We start from the raw sequence: 25,338 nt of genomic DNA, 5'->3' as shown, positions 1-25,338 counted from the left end.
ACACATCACAGTCTTGTTTGGGGAACTTTAGGTTATTTTGTTGTGTGTTTTTAACAATGCAGACTTCTCTGGAGGGCAGATTTTCTGCAACAAATGCTCAACATTAACAACTTGATTGCAGGTTTAAAAAGTAAAGTCAGCCATAAGGATTTTTCAGTTGAGAAATCAAGAGTAAAGATTCCTTCCCCCTTCCCTTTGCTTTTCGTGGAAAAGGAAGTCTATTAGAAACTGCAACACAGAGTAACAGATAATGAGCACATGGAAGAGTCTGAGACTAGGTGCTGTGGGGCTGGGTAAACGGGTCAGAAAAGAGCCAGGGAGATCTGCATGGGTGTTGAGAAGCATGTGATGGCCACAGGGCATCAGCAGATGGATTAAATCAGGCTCCACATACTTGCACTTAGGAAGCAGGCAGTGCATAATACCTAATACGTTTTAAAGACAATTGTATAAACAAATATGTTGGAAGGCTTTGCCTTTACATGTGTTCCTTTTCAAACGAAACTCTAATTTACTCCAGGGAAATGGGCTGTTTGAATAGAAAAGGATCTTCATGACCTTTTTTTCTTTTTTTCCTTAGATTCTTTATATATGTGTTAGCGTACGGTATTTGTTTTTCTCTTTCTGACTTACTTCACTCTGTATGACAGACTCTAGATCCATCCACCTCACTACAAATACTCAATTTTGTTTCTTTTTATAGCTGAGTAATATTCCATTGTATATATGTGCCACATCTTCTTTATCCATTCATCCGATGATGGACACTTAGGTTGCTTCCATGTCCTGGCTATTGTAAATAGAGCTGCAATGAATATTTTGGTACATGACTATTTTTGAATTATGGTTTTCTCAGGGTATGTGCCCAGTAGTGGGATTGCTGTGTCATATGGTAGTTCTATTTTTAGTTTTTTAAGGAACCTCCATACTGTTCTCCATAGTGGCTGTATCAATTCACATTCCCACCAACAGTGCAAGAGTGTTCCCTTTTCTCCACACCCTCTCCAGCATTTAGTGTTTGTAGATTTTTTGATGATGGCCATTCTGATCAGTGTGAGATGATATCTCATTGTAGTTTTGATTTGCATTTCTCTAATGATTAGTGATGTTGAGCATTCTTTCATGGGTTTGTTGGCAACCTGTATATCTTCTTTGGAAAAACGTCTATTTAGGTCTTCTGCCCATTTTTGGATTGTGTTGTTTGTTTTTTGTTATTGAGCTGCTTGTAAATCTTGGAGATTAATCCTTTGTCAGTTGCTTCATTTGCAAGTATTTTCTCCCATTCTGAGGGTTGTCTTTTGGTCTTTTTTATGGTTGCCTTTGCTGTGCAAAAGCTTTTAAGTTTCATTAGGTCCTATTTGTTTATTTTTGTTTTTGTTTCCATTTCTCTAGGAGGTGGTTATAAAAGGATCTTGCTGTGATTTATGTCATAGAGTGTTATGAAGAACCTAGGGGTAAGACAGGAATAAAGACACAGACCTACTAGAGAATGGACTTGAGTATATGGGGAGGGGAAAGAGTAAGCTGTGACAAAGTGAGACAGTGGCATGGACATATATACACTACCAAATGTAAAATAGATAGCTAGTGGGAAGCAGCCGCATAGCACAGGGCGATCAACTTGGTGGTTTGTGACCACCTAGAGGGGTGGGATAGGGAGGATAGGAGGGAGGGAGATGCAAGAGGGAAGAGATATGGGAACATATGTATATGTATAACTGATTCACTTTATTATAAAGCAGAAACTAACACACCATTGTAAAGCAATTATACTCCAATAAAGATGATTAAAAAAAAAGAGAGAGCAATGAATAGAAAAGAAAAAGGTATAGTTTGTTGAGCTCCTACTTTGTGCCAAGCACATTACATAGAATCCAGAAATGTGAAACTGTTCAGAATGAATGTGAATATATGTAGGTGTATGCTGAAGAAATGTCTGTGTTTATCATGTGGCTTATTACTAGTGTTAATATTTATGTAAGTATTGATTCAAATCTCCAAAAATCATCTTGCAAGTGTTCTTTCCTAACAGTGTCATTGTAGTATTTCTATCAGAAGCATCAGAAATTTCTGTACTACGTTATCCTTGATGGGATTCTGCAGTTGACATCTTAACCTCAGATGTGACATTCAAAGAGTGTTTATTCAGAATTATCAGTCATTTCTTTTATATGTGAAGAAACCGAGGGCAGACATTATGAGGGTTTATTTAAGGGACTTACCTGAAAGTAACAAAATAAGAATATGAGAACTTTTTCCACATTTCTGATCTTCTTTACAGCCTCTTGATTTCCAAAATGAATTTGTATTTCATCTGCTTAACTAACCACCCACATTCAGATCTGAACATTTATGTACTGAGCCAGCACATTAGGAAGTCTACAGAGTCCCTGTTGCCTAGAACATTGATATTTGTTGATTCTATAGGAAAAAGTTCAAAATGAAATTCTACACCACTGCACTCCAGCATTTTATGGGGAAAAAAGAAGGAAGTGGTTGATATACATCATCAGATTTTTATGTGGCTAAAGAGAGATAATATGAATTTATTCATTCATTCTGCAAATGTGTTTAGCGGGTTTTATTCTGTAAAAGGCAAAGTCGGTACAATATGTATCCGAAAGAGATTCTGACAACATAAAAAATTTTTAAAGGGTCATTCATAAATCCACTGCGCAGAGGGAACTCTGTTACTATATTGGTCCCTTTACTTCCAATCTCATTTCTTCTCTTTATTTTAAAAAAATTGGATCTTACTATGCATACTCAGTTGGATTCATATTTCAGAGACTTAATTTTTTTTCATATAATGGAGAGTATTTTCTCCATGTCATGAATTATTCTTATTGGCTAGATGAGATTCCATTTTATATATGCTGTAATTTATCATGTTATTGAAACATCGAAGTCATTTCTGTTTTTCTTTCTTATAAACAATATTGCATCTAAGAACCCTAAATGTAAAGCTTTGGAAATATTCGTGATTGTTTCCTGAAGATGAATTCTTTGAAATGGATTTGTTGCATCAAAGTGTGTATACATATTTAAAGCTTTAGATACAGGTTGACAAATAACCCATCAGCAGTGTATGAGCTATAACTTTTGTTAGCATTTACTAGTTTAAAAAGTAAAAATGGTATACCATTCATGTATTCATTTAAGATATTTTTTTCTCAAAAGAATAGATATTTTCAACAATTATTTAGTACCTACTCTATGAATAGCCTGAGTAAGAGATATAAGGTTGAAAAAGTCATGTACACTTAACCTCACGAATTTTCCAACCTTGTACTCATATACATTTTCGTAAGCAGGCATATATGTATACGTAGATAAGTGTAACCTGTTCTATAAATGCCCCAAGGGTAGTAGCCAGATGGTATTTGGAGCATTGAACCAAGGAGTGATTAATCAGAGTAGGGAGGTTTCAGTAGCTGTCTGGGCCTTGAAAGATGAATAATACATCACAGCAGAGAGGTAGACTGGATTTCTCTCCAGATAGGGAAGCAGCCCAGGCCAAGGCCTTGATGAGGAAAGTGCTGGACTTACTGATTCATTCTGAAGAAGCTGAAATACAGTGTGTTTGGCATTAAAACTGAAAAGATCTGGTTCCTGTTTGAGGATGTGTCCTCAAAACCTAGTGTTAGTCAGTAAGAACAGTGTGCTGTTCCTGTTGAACAGTTTGGGCACCTTCAGGAAAATATTCTCATTGTCAGGGCACTAAGTAATTTGGTAAATTATGTCTTCTCGGCTTTTAGGTGGGTCAGTTTGTCTAAAATCACTCCATAATTTTAGATCCAGTTCCAGAAGTAAGATCTCTTAGGCCTGACCAAGCTAAGTGAGTCCCAGCTTTTATAATCCACTAAATACTTACCCTAGGAATTATTTCTTTAATCAGATTGTTAAAGGCAAACAATTTTTAAAATTATACTCTAGTGGCATGCAGCATTATTTGTATAAAGAAGATTAGAAACAACCTAATCCATCGCTAGGGATTGGTTAAATACATTACAGCCATTCTATAGAATACTGCGTTAATAGCCATTAAAAATAATAACATGGACATATATACACTACCAAACGTAAAATAGATAGCTAGTGGGAAGCAGCCACATAGCACAGGGAGATCAGCTCAGTGCTTTGTGACCACCTAGAGGGGTGGGATAGGGAGGGTGGGAGGGAGGGAGACGCAAGAGGGAAGAGAGATGGGAACATATGTATATGTATAACTGATTCACTTTGTTATAAAGCAGAAACTAACACACCATTGTAAAGCAATTATACTCCAATAAAGATGTAAAAAAAAAACAAAAACAGGTAAATTCTCAATGAAAAATTAAACTTTGAATTTCTGTGCATTAAGAAAGTTAATGATAAATGTGTGAGTTGCACTAAAACAAATAACAATAACTTGGCTCTGAGTATTTGAACATAGGAATATGACAGTGATATATTGCTGAGTGAAAAAATAAATTGCAAAACAATCTCATTATTTTTACAAAAAGCCCTATAGCCCTGTTTATACATGTACATAAAATGCATAAAAAAATTCTAGAAGGATACATACCCAACGTTAATAGTGTAACCACTATCTGAGAGTAGGGGTGAAGGTTTAGGGGAGCTTCCCCATTGCATTGGACAGCGCCCAGGAACATCACAGAGAATTCACTGTCCAGTATGGCAGGACTCCACTTATTACTTCTGGACTGTGGCAGTCAAAGTGGTATCTCGTCATTTCAAATCACGCATTTACAATTATGAGTCAGATTTAACTCATTTTGTATGTTTTTTTGTCACATATTCCTGTGCCTGCAAAAAACTCTAGTGCCTTTGGTTTTGTTTTGTTTTGTTTTAAATTGGGTTGCTCCTCTTTTTCTTAAGTAATTGTTTAAATCAAATTTTAATTTACTCATAAGATCTCTTTCTATTAATTTCTAAAGTGGTCTCATATACATTTTAATGTCTAGATAAAGTTCTATGAATGTAAAGGTTGGAGATTCAAAGACTGTCTATTTTTCTTGGCCTGAAAGAATGCTATTTCATTGAGGCCACATAACAGGTACATAAGAACACTGATGGAGCCCCTTGGCTGTCTAACCTTGGATGACTTAGCATAACATTTTGTTTTAGTGTCCTCATTGCAACTCAGCCATAACAGTAGTACCCTCCTCATAAGTGAAGATCAAATGAGCTCTTGGAATAGTACCTGACCATAACAGCCCTCCATTAATTTTTGTTCATTTTATTTATTTCTAATGAGTTAAAGAAAACTCAGTTGGTTCTATTTTCTTCTCCCTAACTTTACCCTTTAATTGGCTGCAGTAAGTTAGTTTGTCATAAGTAATTCATCATCCTAAGAAAAACCTCTTAATCCTGGGCTTGCTAAGAAGCTTCAGAATTCTAATGTATTAGTAATGTTACTATGATTGTCTTTAAGCACCAGCAACTCTGTATTCTGCATGATTTTTAAATGTATTTTAAATCTCAATAATGTCAGGTGGGTGGTGTCATTTTATAGCAATAAGAAAAATGTTCTTAAATGGCTTTTCCAAGTTAAGGCAGTTCTTTAGGGAGGGCTTGGGCTTTTGCAGGAGCTTCTGGTCATTTATTGGGCTTCTGTGCTATGAGGTCACCATATGATGATGTATCTCTACTAATGAGGCAACTAGGTACTTCTGCAATTGCTCAAAATACTTCTACTTTCTTGCATGTGGTACTCTCTGGACGCCTTGAACTCTGAGCTGACCCATTCCCTCCTGAACAGGAGATAGGTCCAGAACCAGTGTTTTCCACCCTGACCCTCTTCCACTCCTATGAGTTCCCTGTTTTCATTCCTCACCCCCTCGGGAGACAGAGGCAGGGAATTCCACTTTTCCTTCTCGTTACTATAACAACTCCCAAGATACACAAAGAGATAAGCAAACAAAGATGATTCTGGAAGATTCTGAACTCTTCATAGATCTTTCTGTTCCTGAGCTGCCTAGATGTAAAGTATCTCTAGGCTTAAGAACAGAGATGAAGTCTCTCAGCTCTAGAAACTAAACTTGAACGTGAAAAAAAAAACGGTAACATTTAGAAGAATGACTAGGCATGAATCAAGCCTGAGTTTAATTTTTTGTAATATTAGTTTTCTACTGAACATAGAGTAAAACAGTCCTCTCGTTCACTTACACACACACACACACACACACACACACACACACAGTAGAAGTACTAGGTTGGGTGCTAAGGTGCATTTTCCTTTGTCAAATCCAGTGAGACTCAGTGTGCTGGGTTGTCTTTGCTGCTTTTTCTGTAGTTGCAGGTACCACTGACAATGGCATTTACCTATCACAGCAACTTTGCCACTGTTAGCCACTGCTGTTGGTGACGGGAGACGGTTCCAAAGATGATGACAATTAAATGAGTGTCAGTATTACTTTTTTCCCACTCACTGTTGCTTTGATGGTTTTTATTGTTTGTATTTCTTTTATCATTACTGAGTGGTAGTGAGGAGAACAAATAAGAGAGTCAAAGCTATGCTTCCAGAGTTCATGGATCACCAGTGTGATATTTGTGTCACTCCAAGCTGTATTTCATGAGCCTCTTGTCCCTTGTCCCTTGAGCAATGCTTATCACTGCTTCCACAGCTATAGATTATCTCTTCTACAACTAGGCTAATTTTATGTCAGCAAAGACGAAGTGGTTCTTTGTTTATTCACCCAATTCCCCTTTCTGCCCCCCTTATGATTAAAGATACAGCATGGGGTGGGGGTGTTTCTTGTTCACTTGCCCGGTATCTTCACAGGGTTGCTTTCCAGCCTCTTTGCAAAGATAACTGACCATTTCTTACATCAGATGGTTCCAGAGGAGGAGCAACCTTTATTAATATGCCATTTGTAGGGTATGACCTCAGAATTTGCCAATACAATTTAAAGGTTTTCCATTTTGTCCTGTCCTTCGTGGATGCTAAAATGTCTCATTCTTTCTATCAAATATTTGTTGAAAAACCGATTCACATAGCAGTGATATCCATTTTTATGACCTCTTCTGAACTACAGAAAATATTAGTTAGAACACCAAGAAGAAAAACTCTAGTGGGAAGGGGGCAGGATGGATTATGGTGAAATATATTGGGAGTTGCTAGGCTAAGTGAATTTATACATGTATTTATTGCATAGTTCCTTGAGATGCTCTGTGAATGTCTGAGAAGAGGGGAGATGTGAGGATTTCCCGATCTTATTCAACCACAAGATCTTCTGGCCCCTGAACCTTCTGTATCTTCTAGCATTCCTGGAAATGCAGTTTGGGAAATGATCAATCATTTGGTAGAAGCTAAAAGAGCTAATCCAAAATCATAGTTATAGAATTTGTTGATCTTTACTAGCATCACTTTGAAGCCAACAGGGAACGTGTATTTCTCTGCTGCCTTTACCTGTTGATGAGGTAGAAACAGTAGAGTGGGGAACAGAAGGGAACCTGGGCCAGGAGTGAGCACACGGAGGGAGGGAAGGGTGTCACAGGTACCATAGTTGGTGCTCACCACTGAGGCACCCACGTGCCTTGAAAAACAGTGGTTAAACAAACAAGCAAACAAACAAAACCCAGAGTTCTCCTAAAAAGCCAATAAGTATCTGGAAGTCTGTACTAAGGAACCGCCATTTTCTTTGCAGTTCTTGGGGATACCTAAATTGATGCTTTCAACTCTATATGGAAGTGAGAAAACACGGGCAGGAAGGAGGGAGGAGAAAAACAGGAATATACATGGAAACTCTTCATCAGGAGACCAGCCATTTGGAAATGGCACTAAACCCCGAAATAGTTGGTATTTTTAAAAAATATAAATAAGTAAGACTGGTAGACTTCAAACAACAGAAACTTTTATTCATTCACAGTTCTGAAAGCTAGAAGTTTGAAATCAAGCGGTCAGCAGGACCATGCTCCTTCTGGAGGCTCTTAGGAAAATCCTTCCTTTCCTCTTCCCAGACCCTCCTGGTGGCTGCCCACAGCCCTTAGTGTTCCTTGACTTGTAGCTGTATCACTGCAATCTGCCTCCATCATCACCTGGCCTTTCTTCTCTTTGTCTCTGTGTGTCCTGTCCTCTTCTTATAAACATACTAGCCATGGGATTTAGGGCCAGCCTTAACCCAGAATGGTTTCATCTCAGACCTTAACTAATTACATGTGCAAAGGCCCTGTTTATGAATAAGGTCACATTCTGAGGTTCTGGGCAGACATGAATTTTTGGAGGCGGTATTCAACCCCATGTGCCCTCTTGATTCTGCTTTATTTTCTCGATACTCATTTTTTCCATTAATTATTCTTCAATAACTATTTTAAAGCTTATTAGGTAAAAAGTTTGTTAGGAATGCCCATTGGCATATATGTTGTTATATTATATATCTGAACTACTAATTTCTGATTTTAAAATGATGAAGAAATCATTTTTTGCACTAACATATTCCTTGCAAAGTCATCTTTTATAGAAAACTTGAAAGTCCATATAAATATCTAGCAGTGGGGAGTAGTTTTATACATAAACTCAATGGAACATTGTCTACTCACTAAAGATAATTTTCAAAGCTCTACATATATAACCTAATACATCTAAAAAGCATATTATATAATTTTTTCTTCCAGTTGTATTGAGATATAATTGACGTACAGTGCCATATAAGTTTAAGGTGTACAGCATAATTATTTGATTTATATACATCATGAAATGATTATCACTAAGTAAGTTTAGTGAACATCTATCATCTCATATAGATACAAAATTAAAGAAATAGGAAAAAAACCTTTTCTTTGCGATGAGAACTCTTAGGGTTTATTCTCTTAACAACTTTTATATTTAACATACAGCACTGTTAATTATGTTTATCATGTTGTACATACGTCCCTGGTACTTATTTATCTTATAACTAGAAGTGTGTGCCTTTTGTATAGCCACTCTGACAGGTGTGAGGTGATATGTCATTGTGGCTTTGATTTGCATTTCCCTGACGAGTTGTGATGTTGAGCATCTTTTCATGTGTCTGTTGGCCATTTGTATGTCTTCTTTGGAAAACTGTCTATTCAGATCCTTTGCCCTTTTTTTAAAATCAGGTTGTTTGTTTTTTTGATGTTGAGTTGTATGAGTTCTTTGTATATTTTGGATATTAATCCCCTGTCAGATTTATCATTTGCAAATATCTTCTCCCACTCAGTAGATAGTATTTTTGTTTTGTTGATGGTTTCCTTCACTGTGCAAAAGTCTTTAGTTTGATATACTCCCATTTGTTCATTTTTGCTTTTGTTTCCCTTATGTGAGGAGTCATATCCAAAAAATATTACTAAGACTGATGTCAAAGAGCTTACTGCCTATGTTTTCTTCTAGAAGTTTTTTGGTTTCAGGTCTTACATTTAAGTCTTTAATCCATTTTGAATTTATTTTTGTGCATAATGTGAGAGAGTAATCTAGTTTCATTCTTCTGCATGTAGCTGTCCAGTTTTCCCAATACCATTTATTGAAGAGTCTGTCTTTTCCCCATTGTATATTCTTGCCTCTTTTGTCATAGATTAATTGCCCATATAAGTGTGGGCTCGTTTCTAGGCTCTCTATTCTGTTCCATTGATCTATGTATCTGTTTTGGTGCCAGTACCATACTATTTTGATTACTGTCGCTTTTAGTATAGTTTGAAATCAGGGAGTGTGATACCTCCAGCTTTAATTCTTCAAGATTGTTTTGACTATTTGGGGTCTTTTGTGTCTCCATATGAATTTTAGAATTATTTGTTCTAATTCTGTGAAGAATGTTATTGGTATTTGATAAGAATTACATTGAATCTGTAGATTGCCTTGGGTAGTATGGTCAATTTTACCAATATTAATTCTTCCAATCAGGAACACAGTATATCTTTCCAGCTGTTTGTGTCATCTTCAATTTCTTTCATCAGTGTCTTTACTTTTCCAAGTATAGGTCTTTTACCTCCTTATTTAGGTTTATTTCTAGGTATTTTATTATTTTTGATGTGATTGTAAATAGATTGTTTTCCTGCTTTCTCTTTCTGATAGTTTGTTGTTAGTGTACAGAAAAGCAACAGATTTATGTATATTAACTTTGTATCCTGCAATGTTACTGAATTCATTAATGAGTTCTGGTGTTTTTTGGTGGCATCTTTAGACTTTTCCATGTATAGTATCGTGTCGTCTGTAAACAGTGACAATTTTACTTCTTCCTTTGCAATTTTGATTCCTTTTATTTCTTCTTCCTGTCTGATTGCTGTGGCTAGGACTTCCCATATTGTTTTGAATAAAAGTGGCAAGAGTGGGCATCCTTGTCTTGTTCCTGATCTGAGAGGAAATGTTTTCAGCTTTTCACTATTGAGTATGATGCCAGCTGTGGGCTTGTCATATAAGGACTTTATTATGTTGAGGTATGTTCCCTCTATACCCAGTTTGTTGAAGGTTTATAATCATAAATGGATGTTGAATTTTGTGAAAAGTTTTTTCTGCATCTATTGAGATGATCGTGTTACTTTTTTAAAATTTAATTTTATTTATTTTTTATACAGCATGTTCTTATTAGTTATCCATTTTATACATATTAGTGTATATATGTCAATCCCAATCTCCCAGTTCATCACACTACCATCCCCACCCCCTGCCGCTTTCTCCCCTTGGTGTCCATACGTTTGTTCTCTACGCCTGTGTCTCAATTTCTGCCCTGCAAACTGGTTCATTTGTACCATTTTTCTGGGTTCCACATATATGCGTTAATATATGATATTTCTTTTTCTCTTTCTGACTTACTTCACTCTGTATGACAGTCTCTAGATTCATCCACGTCTCTACAAATGACCCAATTTCGTTCCTTTTTATCACTGAGTAATATATGTATATTGTATATATGTACCACATTGTATCACATTGTATATATGTACCACATCTTCTTTATCCAGTCATCTGTCGATGGCCATTTAGGTTGCTTCCATGACCTGGCTATTGAAAATGGTGCTGCAATGAACATTGGGGTACATGTGTCTTTTTGAATTATGGTTTTCTCTGGGTATATGCCCAGTAGTGGGATTGCTGGGTCATAAGGTAATTCTATTTTTAGTTTTTTAAGGAACCTCCATACTGTTCTCCATAGTGGCTGTATCAATTTACAGTCCCACCAACAGTGAAAGAGGGTTCCCTTTCCTCCACACCCTCTCCAGCATTTGTTGTTTGTAGATTTTCTCATGATGCCCATTCTAACTGCTGTGAGGTGATACCTCATTGTAGCTTTGATTTGCATTTCTCTAATAATTAGTGATGTTGAGCAGCTTTTCATGTGCTTCTTGGCCATCTGTATGTCTTCTTTGGAGAAATGCCTATTTAGGTCTTCTGCCCATTTATGGATTGGGTTGTTTACTTTTTTAATATTGAGCTGCATGAGCTGTTTATATATTTTGGAGATTAATCCTTTGTCCGTTGATTCGTTTGCAAATATTTTCTCCCATTCTGAGGGTTGTCTTTTGGGCTTGTTTATGATTGTCTTTGCTGTGCAAAAGCTTTTAAGTTTCATTAGGTCCCATTTGTTTATTTTTGTTTTTATTTCCAGTACTCTAGGAGGTGGATCAAAAAAACCTTGCTGTGATTTATGTCAAAGAGTGTTCTTCCTATGTTTTCCTCTAAGAGTTTTATAGTGTCCAGTCTTACATTTAGATATCTAATGCATTTTGAGTTTATTTTTGTGTATAGTGTTAGGGAATGTTCTAATTTCATTCTTTTACATGTAGCTGTCCAGTTTTCCCAGTACCACTTATTGAAGAGACTGTCTTTTCTCCATTTAACATCCTTGCCTCCTTTGTCACAGATTAGTTGACAATAGGTGCATGGGTTTATCTCTGGGCTTTCTATCCTGTTCCAATTATCTATATTTCTGTTTTTGTGCCAGTACCATATTGTCTTGATTACTGTAGCTTTGTAATATAGTCTGAAGTCAGGGAGTCTGATTCCTCTGGCTCCATTATTTTCCCTCAAGACTTCTTTGGCTATTCAGAGCCTTTTGTGTCTCCATACAAATTTTAAGATTTTTTTGTTCTAGTCTGTAAAAAATGCCATTGGTAGTTTGATAGGGATTGCATTGAATTTGTAGATTGCTTTGGGTAGTATAGTCATTTTCACAATGTTGATTCTTCCAATCCAAAAACATGCTATATCTCTCCATCTATTTGTATCATCTTTAATTTATTTCATCAGTGTTTTATAGTTTTCTGCATACAGGTCTTTTGTTTCCTTAGGTAGGTTTATTCCTAGGTATTTTATTCTTTTTGTTGCAGTAGTAAATGAGAATGTTTCCTTAATTTCTCTTTCAGATTTTTCATCATTAGTGTATAGGAATGCAAGAGATTTCTGTGCATTAATTTTGTATCCTGCAACTTTACCAAATTCATTGATTAGCTCTAGTAGTTTTCTGGTGGCATCTTTAGGATTCTCTATGTATAGTATCATGTCATTTGCAAACAGTGACAGTTTTACTTCTTTTCCAATTTGTATTCCTTTTATTTCTTTTTCTTCTCTGATTTCCATGGCTAGGACTTCCAAAACTATGTTGAATAATAGTGGTGAGAGTGGACATCCTTGTCTTGTTCCTGATCTTAGAGGAAATGCTTTCAGTTTTTCACCATTGAGAATGATGTTTGCTGTGGGTTTGTGGTATTTGGCCTTTTTTATGTTGAGGTAGGTTCCCTCTATGCCCACTTTCTGGAGAGCTTTTATTATAAATGGGTGTTGAGTTTTGTCTGGGATGGGCAGGAGAGGAGATGTTTACTTTTCATTTTATACATTTGAATGTTTATCATGTGTATATATTATTTTCTATTATAAAAGAAAAAAATTAAGAAAAAATTTAAAAATCATATCAATGTAATTAGGAAGGTGATTCTGCTGGGGTAAATTTAAAAACATACAACTTTTACGAGTTGTAAATTATGTACTGCTTTAAGGATATGACAATAATGATTCCTTCTATAATATTGATAAATTATACAAAATTGTATTAAATTCTGTTTGAAAGTACTTGGAGCTCTTCAACTGATGTTATGTAAAAGACGATTTTTTTTTTTTTTTTGGCCACACCGGGAGGCTCCTGGGATCTTAGTTCCCTGACCAGGGATTGAACCTGGGCCACCACAGTGAAAGCACCAAGTCCTAACCACTGGACTGCCAGGGAATTCTCTAAACGATGAAATCTTGAAATATTTCTCCAGTGTTTTCTCAGCTATAACTTGCACTCACTTTATCTACATAGTACCAAAATTAGCTTTAAATATACATTTTCCTTCTGTATCTAAAAATAAGGCTAGTGCTGGTGGCGTCTACTGTGCTCCAGGTACTTTTTCATTGAATGCTCATAGTGCCTCTGCAGGGTGGGTGGTATTAGTTCTAATTTTCCTATGAAGAAACTGAGGCTGGAAATATTGATCAACTTGTTCAAAGTCACACAAGTAGAGAGACCCCAAGGCAATTCACTTAGCTTGACCTGCCTCCCCATCTTTTTCATTTGGGGAAAAAAAATAAAGGGAAACTAAAAGAAAATCATCTGGCATTTTATTCTTGCCTTTACTTATTTCTTGTTTTCAGCAACTAATTGTGCTTTTCTAACCTTGTCTTATGTCCTAGGAGAAGGTACTTAACAGAAGGCATCACAGGGGTCAGAGATTATAAACAGTTTGTTAGCTGAATTTTCATAGATGTTTTCAGTAAAACAGAGAATTCTCAGCTCAGTGATATTATTTTCCCCCAGATATTGTGGATGCTTTATCAGATCCAAAGAAATTTCTTTCCATTACGGAAAAGAGAGCAGACCAAATGAGAGCTATGGGCATTGAAACCGTAAGTAGCAATGGTCAATTAAAGACAGCCGAGTTGGCGAAATTTGGTTGTCTAACAGTGATTACAAGACCAAGACAAAGTAATAAATTAATAGAACAAGTTCAAAAGTGGTTTTTGAAACTGAACTTATCAGTTCAACAAAAGAGTTTCAAAGGTCTATGAGGACGTAACATATTTAATAAAATGTGACCCACTTCCTCACTGTGGCTTCACTCACATCTGGGGATCCTGGCCCCATTAGAAATGAAATGGAAAACATTCATGCTGCTTTTAGGAACATTTAGAATATAGGGTGCTTTTGTGAGACACTGAAATACCAGCTAACCTTATTCAGTATATTAGTGAAATTGGCGTTTACTATTGTTTATTTTTTACTAGTCTTGCATCCAACCTTCAATTTCAGTGCACAGTTGTGGTGTTTGCTTCTTTGTTTTTAAAACTTCCCTTACTCCTCAGTTTAGAATTGGAAACGGAAATCTCTCCAGTAGCTGGAAAAAAAGAAGGTATACCCTGCTTGTAAAGGAGCTACATCTGCTTTCCTAGGCTTCATCATTTGTTTCAAGCTTGAGGAAACCATGTGTTTACTCCTGCCAAGCAAAGATCTATTTAAGGAGTAGAGGTTAGGATGCAGAAGGGGAAAAGTTGATGGTACAGACTGGATTCAGTAAAAGGAAGAATGTGCAAGACATTTGAACTTGAGGTGGCATTCATTTGGGTCAGTATAAACATTTCTGTTCCAGAGTGACATCGCCGACGTGCCCAGTGACACATCAAAGAATGACAAGAAAGGGAAAGCCAACACAGCAAAAGCAAGTGTGACCCCTCAGAGCAGCTCAGAGCTCAGGCCCACCACCACAGCCACCCTGGGAGCTGGCCTGGAGGTCAAGAAAGGTAAAGGAGAGTTGTCTGGGCTCCTTGTCTCTTCTGGTAATTTTAGAATCTTTGATGCAGGTATTTAGAATTGTTAATTTTGCCAATTTTCATGGTTCCATAAATCTCAAGAGCAGCAGGTTTTCTTGTGGGTTGAACAAACAGCTTAATTTCCCTGAGTGGTTAACAGGAAGTCAGTGTTTCATCTGCTAGATCCCCTGCACTGTAGTCATACTGCATACAAGATTCGTAGATCTAGAAATGTTTACATTTGGTGTCCTTTATGGAAAAAACATTCACAGAGTGAACTTAGCGAACTCATCCCCTCTCTCCTCCAGATACTACCATAGGCATGGGCAGTGAGCTTATGAACCAACAGAATCCTGATTGTTCTGACATTCCTGGATTCCTTTATTGATAATTTCCCCCCATCTGTAGATATTTAGCATCTGTGACTGTTTATTTGTAAAATTATTGATGGGCATCTGAAGGCCAGTTCTGTGTGATTACCTATGAATGAAACGAAAGATCATTACGGGTGGCATTGCAAAGAATTATGTGTCCCGTGTGCTGGTGTGTAGGGGGATAATTGTACTGATTATTTAAAGGGAACTTCCATTCTTATTGTCCAGGCCTCCATTCTGATTGGATGGTCCCCATCCCATATGATAATTAAATATTGTAAATATTCTCCTTGACCTGAATCATTTACTAAATTCATTCTTCTTACTTTAAGAAGAATTTCTGCTTTTCCTAATGGTTTTCTACTCAGTATATATATCTCCCATTTATATGTGAATTCAGCATCTTTGGTATAAGAAGATCAAGTTGTCTGTTTACTTAAATACACACAGTGCTGCAGTTTAAGGTAAGAAATGACAGACTTTCCTTAACCAAAGCAGCATTGTAATTTAGCAGGAAACTAAGTGTGCACTGAGCTTTGTGAAACAAATTAGAGAATGAGATGGCACAAAAGTAGCCCCAGTTGTACTTTGCAACTTGTCTGTTTCTCCCTGGAAAGAATGTGGAACAAGGTAATGATACAGGATTTGGGCGTTCCGTCCAGCACTGGTCGTTCTTAACATCAGCCACCCAGACAGAGATAGAGAGTGGAAAATGGAAGAGTTTTTGTTTAGTTAAAGTTCTTGTGTCATGCCCACCAGTACATAAAGACATTAGTAATTACAGTGAATTAAGTGGCCTGCAAAAGCAGTGTGACTAACTTTCAGAGGACAGAAGTGATCTTAGTTCTAGAAGGGACTATGTTTGTGTTTTGAACTGTTTCACTCCTGGTTCCAAATGAGATTACACAGGAAGGAGCCACTGGAATAAAGCTCTCCCTTTCCCTCGTCCCCTCCGCAGACGCCCCGAGGAAGAGTGTCTAGACACTTTCATTTTGGCCTTTTGTTCAGGAGACTTGGGAGCCTCCTCTAAGTGGCAGTACTCGGTTCTATGAGAAATGCCTTTGCACCTTCAGGGACCTCACATGGCCCGAGGGGTAAGATGGGACAGGCTTCCACCCCTCGGCCAGGCAGTGTTTGTGAGCGCTGACCTCTCAGAAACAAGAGGGAGAGGGCCTCTTCCAGCTGGCGCTCAGAGGAGGCTTAAGGATGATGTCCTAACTGAGCTGGGCCTTGAAATGAAGGTCTGATGTGAACAGGAAGAAAAGGTGGAGGAGCCCAGGAGGAGGCCACATAGGAAGCAGCCAGGGGTAGGAAAGGGGGCAGGGCCAGTCCTGGTCTGGAAAGGATCTGAGACCACCTGAGAATGGGAAATGACATCAGAGGATTTTTTAAAGAAGATTAATACAGTCTTGGCAGAAATATTCTTTAAAAGGAAGGAATGGATGCTAAGGGCAAGTGAAGAATTAGAGTATTTGTGACTCTACTATAACGCTTATCACCTTATATTTATATTATATACTTATTCACATTATATTTATATGACGTGATAACAACCAGAGAAAGCAGTTATTGCTGACAAGACCACCCCTCTGTCATTCAGTGTGTCCCTGGAACGATGCCTAGTAAAGATCTAAAGTCTCTTCTCTTAAGAGGTAAATGGCTGATGAATGAATGAGCCATACTAATGGCCAGGAGGGCCTGAATTAGGCTGGAAGTACTCAGAGGGAAAGGAAGGATGGAAATCAGTTGGTGGCTTGGATATGGGACTTAGGAGGTAACTCAGCGACTTCAAGGTCAGGTCACAGAGAGAGATGGTGCCGCTGAGTGAAGTAGAGAACTCAAGAGGAAGAAAAGCTTTGAGTAAGATGATTCTGGTCCTGGACATCATCAAGTTCAAGCTGTTGGTGGTACATCTGGGTGGAAACATGCAACAGCAGAGCTGTGGTAGGTAAAGAGGAGGGAGAAGGGAGAGAAAGAGAGAGAGTGAATGTGAGAATGCTTAGAAAGATAGCAGGAATGAAAACAAAGAAAAACAGAGAGAGATCTATGTTATAAGAAGAATGAGTTTTGGAAGGTATTGCAGACAGTCCAGAGAAGTTAAGACTGCATAATTACTGTTGGATCAGGGATGCCTGGGTGATGAGAATGGAAACCAGGTTAGAAAAATTGATGATTTAAGATATAAAATGGTTGTTGTGTAGAGGAGTAACATGTTGGTAGGAACCAGTGAAGAGAAAGAGAAGGAAAATGCAAGAGAGAGCTATATAGTGAAACAGGCTCTGGGGAAGAGCTGAATCAAGAGAAAGGAAACGATCCTGCTGCATAAAGAGGGAAGAGAGGTGTCCTGTCTGAGCCAAGAAGAGAAGTTTCAGGGTGAAAAGGAAGCTGTCAGGGTGGAGCCCGACAGAATTTGCGTGAACATCTGTGAAGGTGAGGAGTCCTGAAGTTCTACATGATTTCTCTTAGACACACAGCCAAATAGCAATAACTGCACCAATGCTGCTTGATTTTCTCTTTAATTTTAAGGATAAAGAATTAAGGAAACTCAACTAGTTGATTTCCAAATTACGGTTTGAGAGAAAACAAGTCATTTTTAATGAGCTGCGTTGATAAAAATATATATATATATATATATATACTGAACCTTCAACTAGTCAAAATCTTTGGGGCCCAAATTCACCCCTACTTTCCAACCAGAAGCCTGGAGACCTACACTATCCAATATAGAAACCACTGGCCACATGTGGCTATTTGGGCTTAAAAATCAAAACTTGAGTTCCTCAGGTGCACTGGCCACATTTCAGGTGCTCAAGAGCCACGTGGAACTCGTGGCCATCCACTGGACAGCTCACAGATGGAACATATCCACTCCTATTGGAAGTCCTATTAGACAAGCTGCTTTGGACATATAGATGAAACCAAGCATGTACCAGTTCCTGTTCTGTAGAGTGTGTTTTTTTCCTAACTAACTAAATCATTCACAGGAACTAACACTTTTATAATGTCTTTCTCCAAAGAAGACCAAAGGTTTATGTTTTCACAGGGTCCTGTTAATCAAGATTTCATTGAACAAACACCAAAAAAGAGTCTCATCAGACTAGGTCAAACTCTTAGTATTTGTTAGATCTCCAGAGGACCTTGCATGCCCCCCAATTCTGTGTGTTCATTTTATAGAAGAGAGAAAAGAGACCCAAAGATAGGGAGCTCTTAGTGATGCCAGGATAGACCCCTCTGCCCTGCAGTAAAGCAGGAAATTAGCTTGTGATGTCAGACCTAAGAGATTAGAGAGTAGCCCCATGATCCCTTGACACCCCTATCACAAAATGTTATAGATCAGAAGACTGATTTCTCTCCGCCATGACTCTCCTTTTTTCTGTCCTTACCACGCTCACACTGGGTGTGCACATCTTCTTAAAATCAGTACAGCTGAAAAACAAGAGCCTAGAACTTGACACCTATCTTTCTTGAATATTTCATACCTAGCCTTTGGGATTCTAACGGAAATCAATTATAGTACAGAGGGCACATTCATCTTGTTTGCGTAAGATGAATATCTGCAGTCAAACAGAACATGTTTTGGGATTCGCCTACAAATGTGGTTGCCATGACAACACCAGGCTTAGCATCACTCCAGTAACAGGATGACTTAGTATATTAATCTAGGTCTTCATGACAGCGTCCTGTTCTACGATGGTTTGATTTCATTATTTTCATTATTTTATGTCTGTTAAAGGCATTTTTGGACTCAGTAGTATATCACTTAAATGCTAAAATTAAATTCAGTTAAAGAAAGCGGCTGAAAAAATGTTTTGTTCTTTGATGATGGTTAAGCTGGGAATAGAGTTGGTAGTTAGTGGACTTATAGGATGAGCCTTCAAATACAAAGATAAAGGTAACTGTAATAGATGCTGCTGTGCCTGGTCTGATCTCCTCTATGGGGTTGGTGTCGCAACCCTCGGTGCCTGGGAATACTGGCTGACTGCAAATCACAGCTGCACTTTTCTCCCTAGAGTTGCCCTCAGACCATGTGAGTTCTCTTGCCTCGAAAAGGAAGATTCTGTAAAATCTCTGACACCCTTAGCTGAGTGATATGGGGTTACAAAAGCCCAGTTTCCTTACCTCAAACTAGAACAACACCAGAGGGCCGTTTATGCTAAAGAATTTCCTGTAGGATCAGACCTAGGCTGGATTTCAGCTAGAAAGACACTCAAGCTTCTTCCTCTGCCCTATCCTGCTTCTCTCCCACCCTCTAAGGGGTTTCTCCTGAGAGCCTTCCCTTGATAAATCATGTGTACACAAATCCCCTTTTCAGGCTCTGATAGTAGGGAACCTGACCTAAAACAATAAACGTTTCAGGTAAGTGTCTAATTAATTGCTCTGTAATAGGAAACTAAGATGTTTATATCCATAACATTACACGGAAAGCTGCGTCAGCATCTTTAGATGAGATTTCAAAACTGTGAATTTGATATGATCACTTATTCTCTCTCATTTTTAATATACACAGTGACTTTTTGTTTCAGGTATTGAACTGATCCCTCAAGTGAGGATAGAAGATTTAAAGCAGATGAAGGTAAAATTACTCCGTCATTTTGCCAGCACTCTTGTGTTCTGCCTGTTGGTGAAACTGACTTATTTTTGTTTCTCACTAACTGTAATCATTGTGGTAGTACTACACAAACTTATTTGGGATCCTGCCTTTCTTTTTCCCCCCCACAGGCTTACTTGAAGCATTTAAAGAAACAACAGAAGGAGCTCAGTTCTTTAAAGAAGAAACATGCAAAGGTACAGTGTTTTGTGTGGGCAAGCAATATGTGTGTGTAGTTTTGTTTGCTTGTTTGTGTGTTTTTTCCTTTCATCTCTCTGATGAAACCTCACAGCCAAAAACACTACTTAGAAACTGATACCAGCCAACTGGGCAGAAGGACCTTCATTTTAACTGCTTAGAAATGAAATTTAAAAATAGAATCCATTTGGGATTGGTTGTCACTGATTTGTGATCTGTGTTTCTAACATTTATTTCAAAAGCATAACAAAGCTTCACCCATTTCAAAATTGTTTCATAATTTGACTTTATCTAAACGAGTGGGCTGTCACCTGACTATTGAAAACCAGCGCATAGTCTTAGTCTCTGGGTACTGAAATTCCCTTAGTCACTGGCAAATAGTTTGCCATACGCGGTGTGTCAGGGGAGATGCTGGCCAGCTCCAAACTTCTCACCCAAGCCACCTAGAGAAAGAGTTTGTCTCACCTTCCCCCCATTATGTAAACTCTGCTTGCTGGCCTACTTATGGAATATAGTTGTTGTTCCTACTTACCCATAAGAAGAGGTCTTTGGACAGTGATCATGAGAAAATCTAAGTTAGCTACAAATTTAAGAGAATAGCAGGAATTCTCACGTAGGTTGAAAAACTTCACAGCACCCAGACGCCATCCTGCTTTCAAGTCTTCCCTCACCAGGAAAAGAGACAAACGTGATATCTTTTTCCTTCCTAAGATGTATCACAACAGCTGCTGCTGCTGGAAGGGTAAATTTGTCCTCTTCCATTACGGGTAAGGAGAGCAAGAGAAATTTTAACTTCTTAACTTGAAAGGACTTCTGAATTCTTTTAAGCTCATGTTGCCATCCCACTTCTTTATACCCTGACCCCAGCCTCAAACCAAGGCACAGCCTGCAGAGCTGGACTTGAGTGATGAACCTCTGAGTCACTTCAAATACGAAGATGCAAAGAGTGCAGCCTGGAACTCTGTCATCTCTTTAATGGTTTGTGCTCCTTTGAGAAATTTGGCCTAATCTTGGCCTAGTAACAGTCCCTGTATTATTGGCTTCATGGATTTGCTGATATAGCGGTCACTTCAAAGACTGCTCGAATTTCAGTTCTATTCAGTGGAATTCCTTTCATTGCCCACGTGGGAAACCCGCCACAGATTTTTATAAGTGTGGAGACAGAGCTCAAGTAGGGATTTCCATTTTATTGGTCATTGGCAGCAAGCTGGAATATGGAAAGGGAACAGAAAAGGGAGAGAAAAGGAAATGCGAATGCACTTTCAATGACTTTGGTTATTAGGAATGGAGTTGGTAACCATATGGCAAGGAGTCATCCACCAGATTTTCCTTCTGTTTAAGTTGGATCTCTGTTATTGAGGCAGGCATCTCAATGGCCTTTGGACTGATTGGAAATTTAAACATTTTGGCCTGAGTCTCATTAATATTGAGGCATGACCAGGAAATATACCATGTCTGATAATAATAAGAATAATATACCATCTAGGATTTTTGTATGTGAAGTTATTTTCCATATGCTGTGCTCAGCACTTTATATTTATTACCTCAGCTTATACTTTCTACCCTATAAGATAAATTCTAAGTCCCCATTGTGCACATGTGGAAGTTAAGATCAGGGAGGTGAAGCCATGTAACTAATGCCCCAGCATTAGAGGGCAGCAGAGCCAATATTTGAACCCAAATTGTCTTGAGTCTGGAACCCATACTCATATTGCATTATTCTGTGAAGGATATTGGATGCTTCAGTAAGTAAACAAGTTCCTGTGTTGCATCCAAGGCAGTGGCAGCACATGGGACAGTATGTAAATCTCCATCTACTTTGGAGAGTGTCAATATACTGGTTACCTGGACAGCTGCTGAGGACGGTTGCGCCTTGGTTCTTTAGGACTTAAACTCCATAACACTGAGCAGAATTGTCTGCTGATTCCCTATCTAAACCTTCGAGTTCAGACTGTCTCAGTTCTATTAACAGGCCTATCTGCTTAATCGGAAAAGTGGCAAAGATGGTGTCTTAGTCAGTTTGGGCTGCTATGACAGATTACCATAGACCAGGTGGCTTAAACAACAATTTCTTTCTTACAGTACTGGAGGCTGGAAGTCCAAGGTCAGGGTGCACCAGATTCAGTGTCTGACGAGGGCCCCCTTCCTGGTTTACAGACAGCCTCCTTCTTACTGCTCCTTACATGGTGTGGAGAGCTTTCATCTCTTTCCTGTATCTTCTTATAAGGGCACTAATCCCATTCATGAAAGCTCCACCCTCATGACCTCACCACCTCCCAAAGGCACCCCCTCCAAACACACTGGGGATTAAGGCTTCCACATATGAATTCAGAGTGGGGAGGGATACAAATATTCAGTCAATAGCAAGTGAAAAATTATTTTTCCATGAGAGAATTTAGAGGTAGCTTTGATAGCTCTTCCCCTCTGATGCCACTGAACTTTATTCCTTCCATTTTCTTCACACTTATTGGTGAGGAAATATTAGTATTTAGTAACAAATAAATCCTATATGGCAGAATAGAATCCAAGTTGCCTTCATTTGCAGAAACAACTTCAAGCTTCTTGGAGCCCCACATTCTAATAGAACCAAAACTGAAAAGGAGATTTTAAATCTCCCTAAATCCTACCATCTAAATTTGTGTGGACTTTCGTAACAGCTTTAGTGTACATTTTTTGGAGGAAGCCTTCAAAATGCCTTCAGTCAAGTAACAGAGCCAAATTGCACAGTAAAATATACAGTGCTTGCCTGTTGCTTTTCAGAATGCTTGTTGAAAGCATTTCTTAGCAGGCAAATGCATTTCATGGCTTGTTTTCCATATCCTCATGTACTTCAGAAGTTAAAGTCACAAATGTATAATTATAAGCTTATGATGAATTCCTTCTCCCACATTAAATACACAGGGGGCCCACTTTTCTATTCAACCTGCTTTGGCAGTATAATTTATGAACTCTGAATTCCATAATCTTTTTATATAGAACTACCACTACTAATAAGGCTGACATTTATTTAATGTCACTTTTGTGTTACACATTGTATATACATTCTTAAATTCTCACAATATCCCTGAAACCCAAATGGTATTATCCACATTTTAGACATGAATAAAATGAAATTCAGAGAAGTGCCTAGAGCAATATAACTCATTCATGCTGGTTATAATTAAAGTGCTTTTCATCTATTTGAACTGTCCAAAGGCTTTGCAAATAATTATTTTCAAACAGTTAGACCTTTCTCTTTATAAAGTTTCTGTAACTTTTCAGTCTATAGTACTTCCCTAATTCTTTCCACTGTCTCATCTGAGCCAACTTTTAAGATTAAGGGTATATTGGAATATTTACTTGCCCAATATATACTGAGGTCTACTCAACTAATACACTTGCCTTTAAAACTGAAAAAAAGAAACACTGGTGAAGGAGGTGAGAGGATGTGGTGAATCTATTACCACTGGACCCACTTAGTGCCTGATCCCATTTGATCTTATTGATCCTAACACTAGTTTTTCTATCTGTCAATACTTTTCAAAAGGTAAAACTAGCTAATATATACATAAGCATTTATTATTTGGTATTCTTATAACAATTATATAAAGGATTATTATAATTATATTAACTTGTATCAGTTAGCTTTTGCTGAGTAACAAACTATCCCCAAATGTAGTGACTAAAAACAGCCACTGTTTATTTAGCCCACAATTTTGCAGCTCAGCTGGATGATGTTCCTGGTCTCATCTGGGTTCACTTGTACATCTGCTGTCACTACCAGTTTGGCAGATGGTGGGCAGATGTGGGGGGCTGGCTGACTTTGGAAGGCCTCTGCTTCTGTGGTCTCTCATCTTCAGCAGTAGTCCAGGCTTATTCACATGGTAGGGGTCCCAAGAGACCAAGCCTCAGCTCAGAACTGGCACAGCATCACTTCCACCTCCATCTCTTGGCTACAGCAGGTCACAAGGCTGTCCCAGTTTCAAGGGATGAGGACTCTACTTCTTGGCAGGAGGAACCACAAAGTCAGGTTGCAAAGGGGATTGGATACAGAAAGAGAAATCATTGTGGCCCTTTTTGCAAACAGTCTACCAACCATTTGCCAGATGAGATAATTTACACTTAAAAGAAACACAGCTTGACTAAATCACCTAGCTTTTAAATGGTGGAGCCAAGCTTTGGACCAAATTCTATTGGACTCCAGAACTCAAGCTCTTCATCACTGTATTGGGTTGCCTCTGAGTTTTCCCACATTAGTTTTTATTTCCACACATCTTGATGGTCTTAGTGAAAGGTTTTTAAGAGCAGTCATGAGTCTACAGGGCACAGATATCTTGGCATCCTTTGGGACTGCTTTTTCAACACATGATCCTTGGGCCAAGAACTGGAGGCTTCATAGAACTGCATATTCTTGTGCCCACTGGAGACTTTTTTATCATCTCCAAGGAGAAATCTAGGAAATACATTTTAAATAAGCTCCTCTCCTATGCACATTAATTTTGAAAACTGTTTCTTTAGGAATATTATTTAGCACTCTTTACTGTTCCTCAGTGAAAACCCCACTAAAGGCCTGTAAGATGCAGAGCAGGCCTCCCTGAAAAATGGGTTTTGCCCTGTTGTCAAGCAATAGTAAGGATTAACTACCCCAGCCTTTCTGTGAAACAACATTTATATAACCCTTTCTAACAGTTATGGTGCTACCTAAGATGGGGCTAAGGTTTGCTACCTCAAAGCTCTGGGTTATAAAATAACCTACAGAGGAGGGAAGGTAGCCTATGCTATACCTTCCAATCACAGCACCCATGGGTCAACCATGGCACATGGTAGCCAAAAGCAGAGACCAGTACTCAGTCCATGTTCAGTGACTGTAGGGCACTCTCAGCTATTACATACCAGCCTGAGTAAATCATGCCACTTCTCAGAAAGGGAAGCAGAGAATGTGGTTTACTTAACCTAGTGGCTTAAGAAATGTATGGTCCATAAGAGAGCTTATTTCCAAACTTAAAGTTTAGCTGCAGGATGGAGAAGGAATAGTAATATGACAATGAGGATCTACCATATATGAAAGTGAGCCAAAGAAATAGTTGTGAGATCTGCTGTTAGGACAGTGAGAAGAAAAGATAGGTACTGACCATTTGAGCCCCAAATGGGATCGAAATGCTAGCCAACATGGCTAGTTTTCGGAAAATGGCAATGGTCAATTGCTTTTGATCCTCTGAATGCGGTTGACAGTCAAACTTCTACTTGTCTCTCACTTTCTCAATTTGAAATGGAAACTAGTGGACTGCTTTTCAAGTGTCCATTAGATGAGACACAGAAAGAGCAGAACTAAGCAACCGTGATCCCACACTAGCGCAGGGCTCATCTGGGTCCAGAGCTAGGGTTGCTTTCATTAAAAGACAAGCATGCTTTTCAATTGTCAGATGTGGTCCAATCCTTAGAGCAAAAAATTTAAACCC

At 38.3% G+C, this 25,338-nt stretch overlaps 1 protein-coding gene across 1 annotated transcript in view; it reads left to right on the top strand.

Moving 5' to 3' along the window:
• PLCB4 (phospholipase C beta 4) overlaps nt 1–25,338 on the top strand; it is a 158,661-nt gene that overhangs the window by 108,632 nt on the left and 24,691 nt on the right. The window contains exons 26-29 of the mRNA XM_022556478.2: nt 13,752–13,840; nt 14,581–14,731; nt 19,638–19,687; nt 19,834–19,899. Coding sequence (XP_022412186.1) covers nt 13,752–13,840; nt 14,581–14,731; nt 19,638–19,687; nt 19,834–19,899 — 356 coding nt within the window. The remainder of the gene's footprint in view (nt 1–13,751; nt 13,841–14,580; nt 14,732–19,637; nt 19,688–19,833; nt 19,900–25,338) is intronic.

Source organism: Delphinapterus leucas, chromosome 15 (genome assembly GCF_059928025.1).
Source record: "Delphinapterus leucas isolate spDelLeu-1000000601 "Yukka" chromosome 15, BTC_Dleu_Yukka2, whole genome shotgun sequence".
NCBI lineage: Eukaryota > Metazoa > Chordata > Mammalia > Artiodactyla > Monodontidae > Delphinapterus > Delphinapterus leucas.
This window is presented reverse-complemented; position numbering and strand designations above follow the sequence as displayed.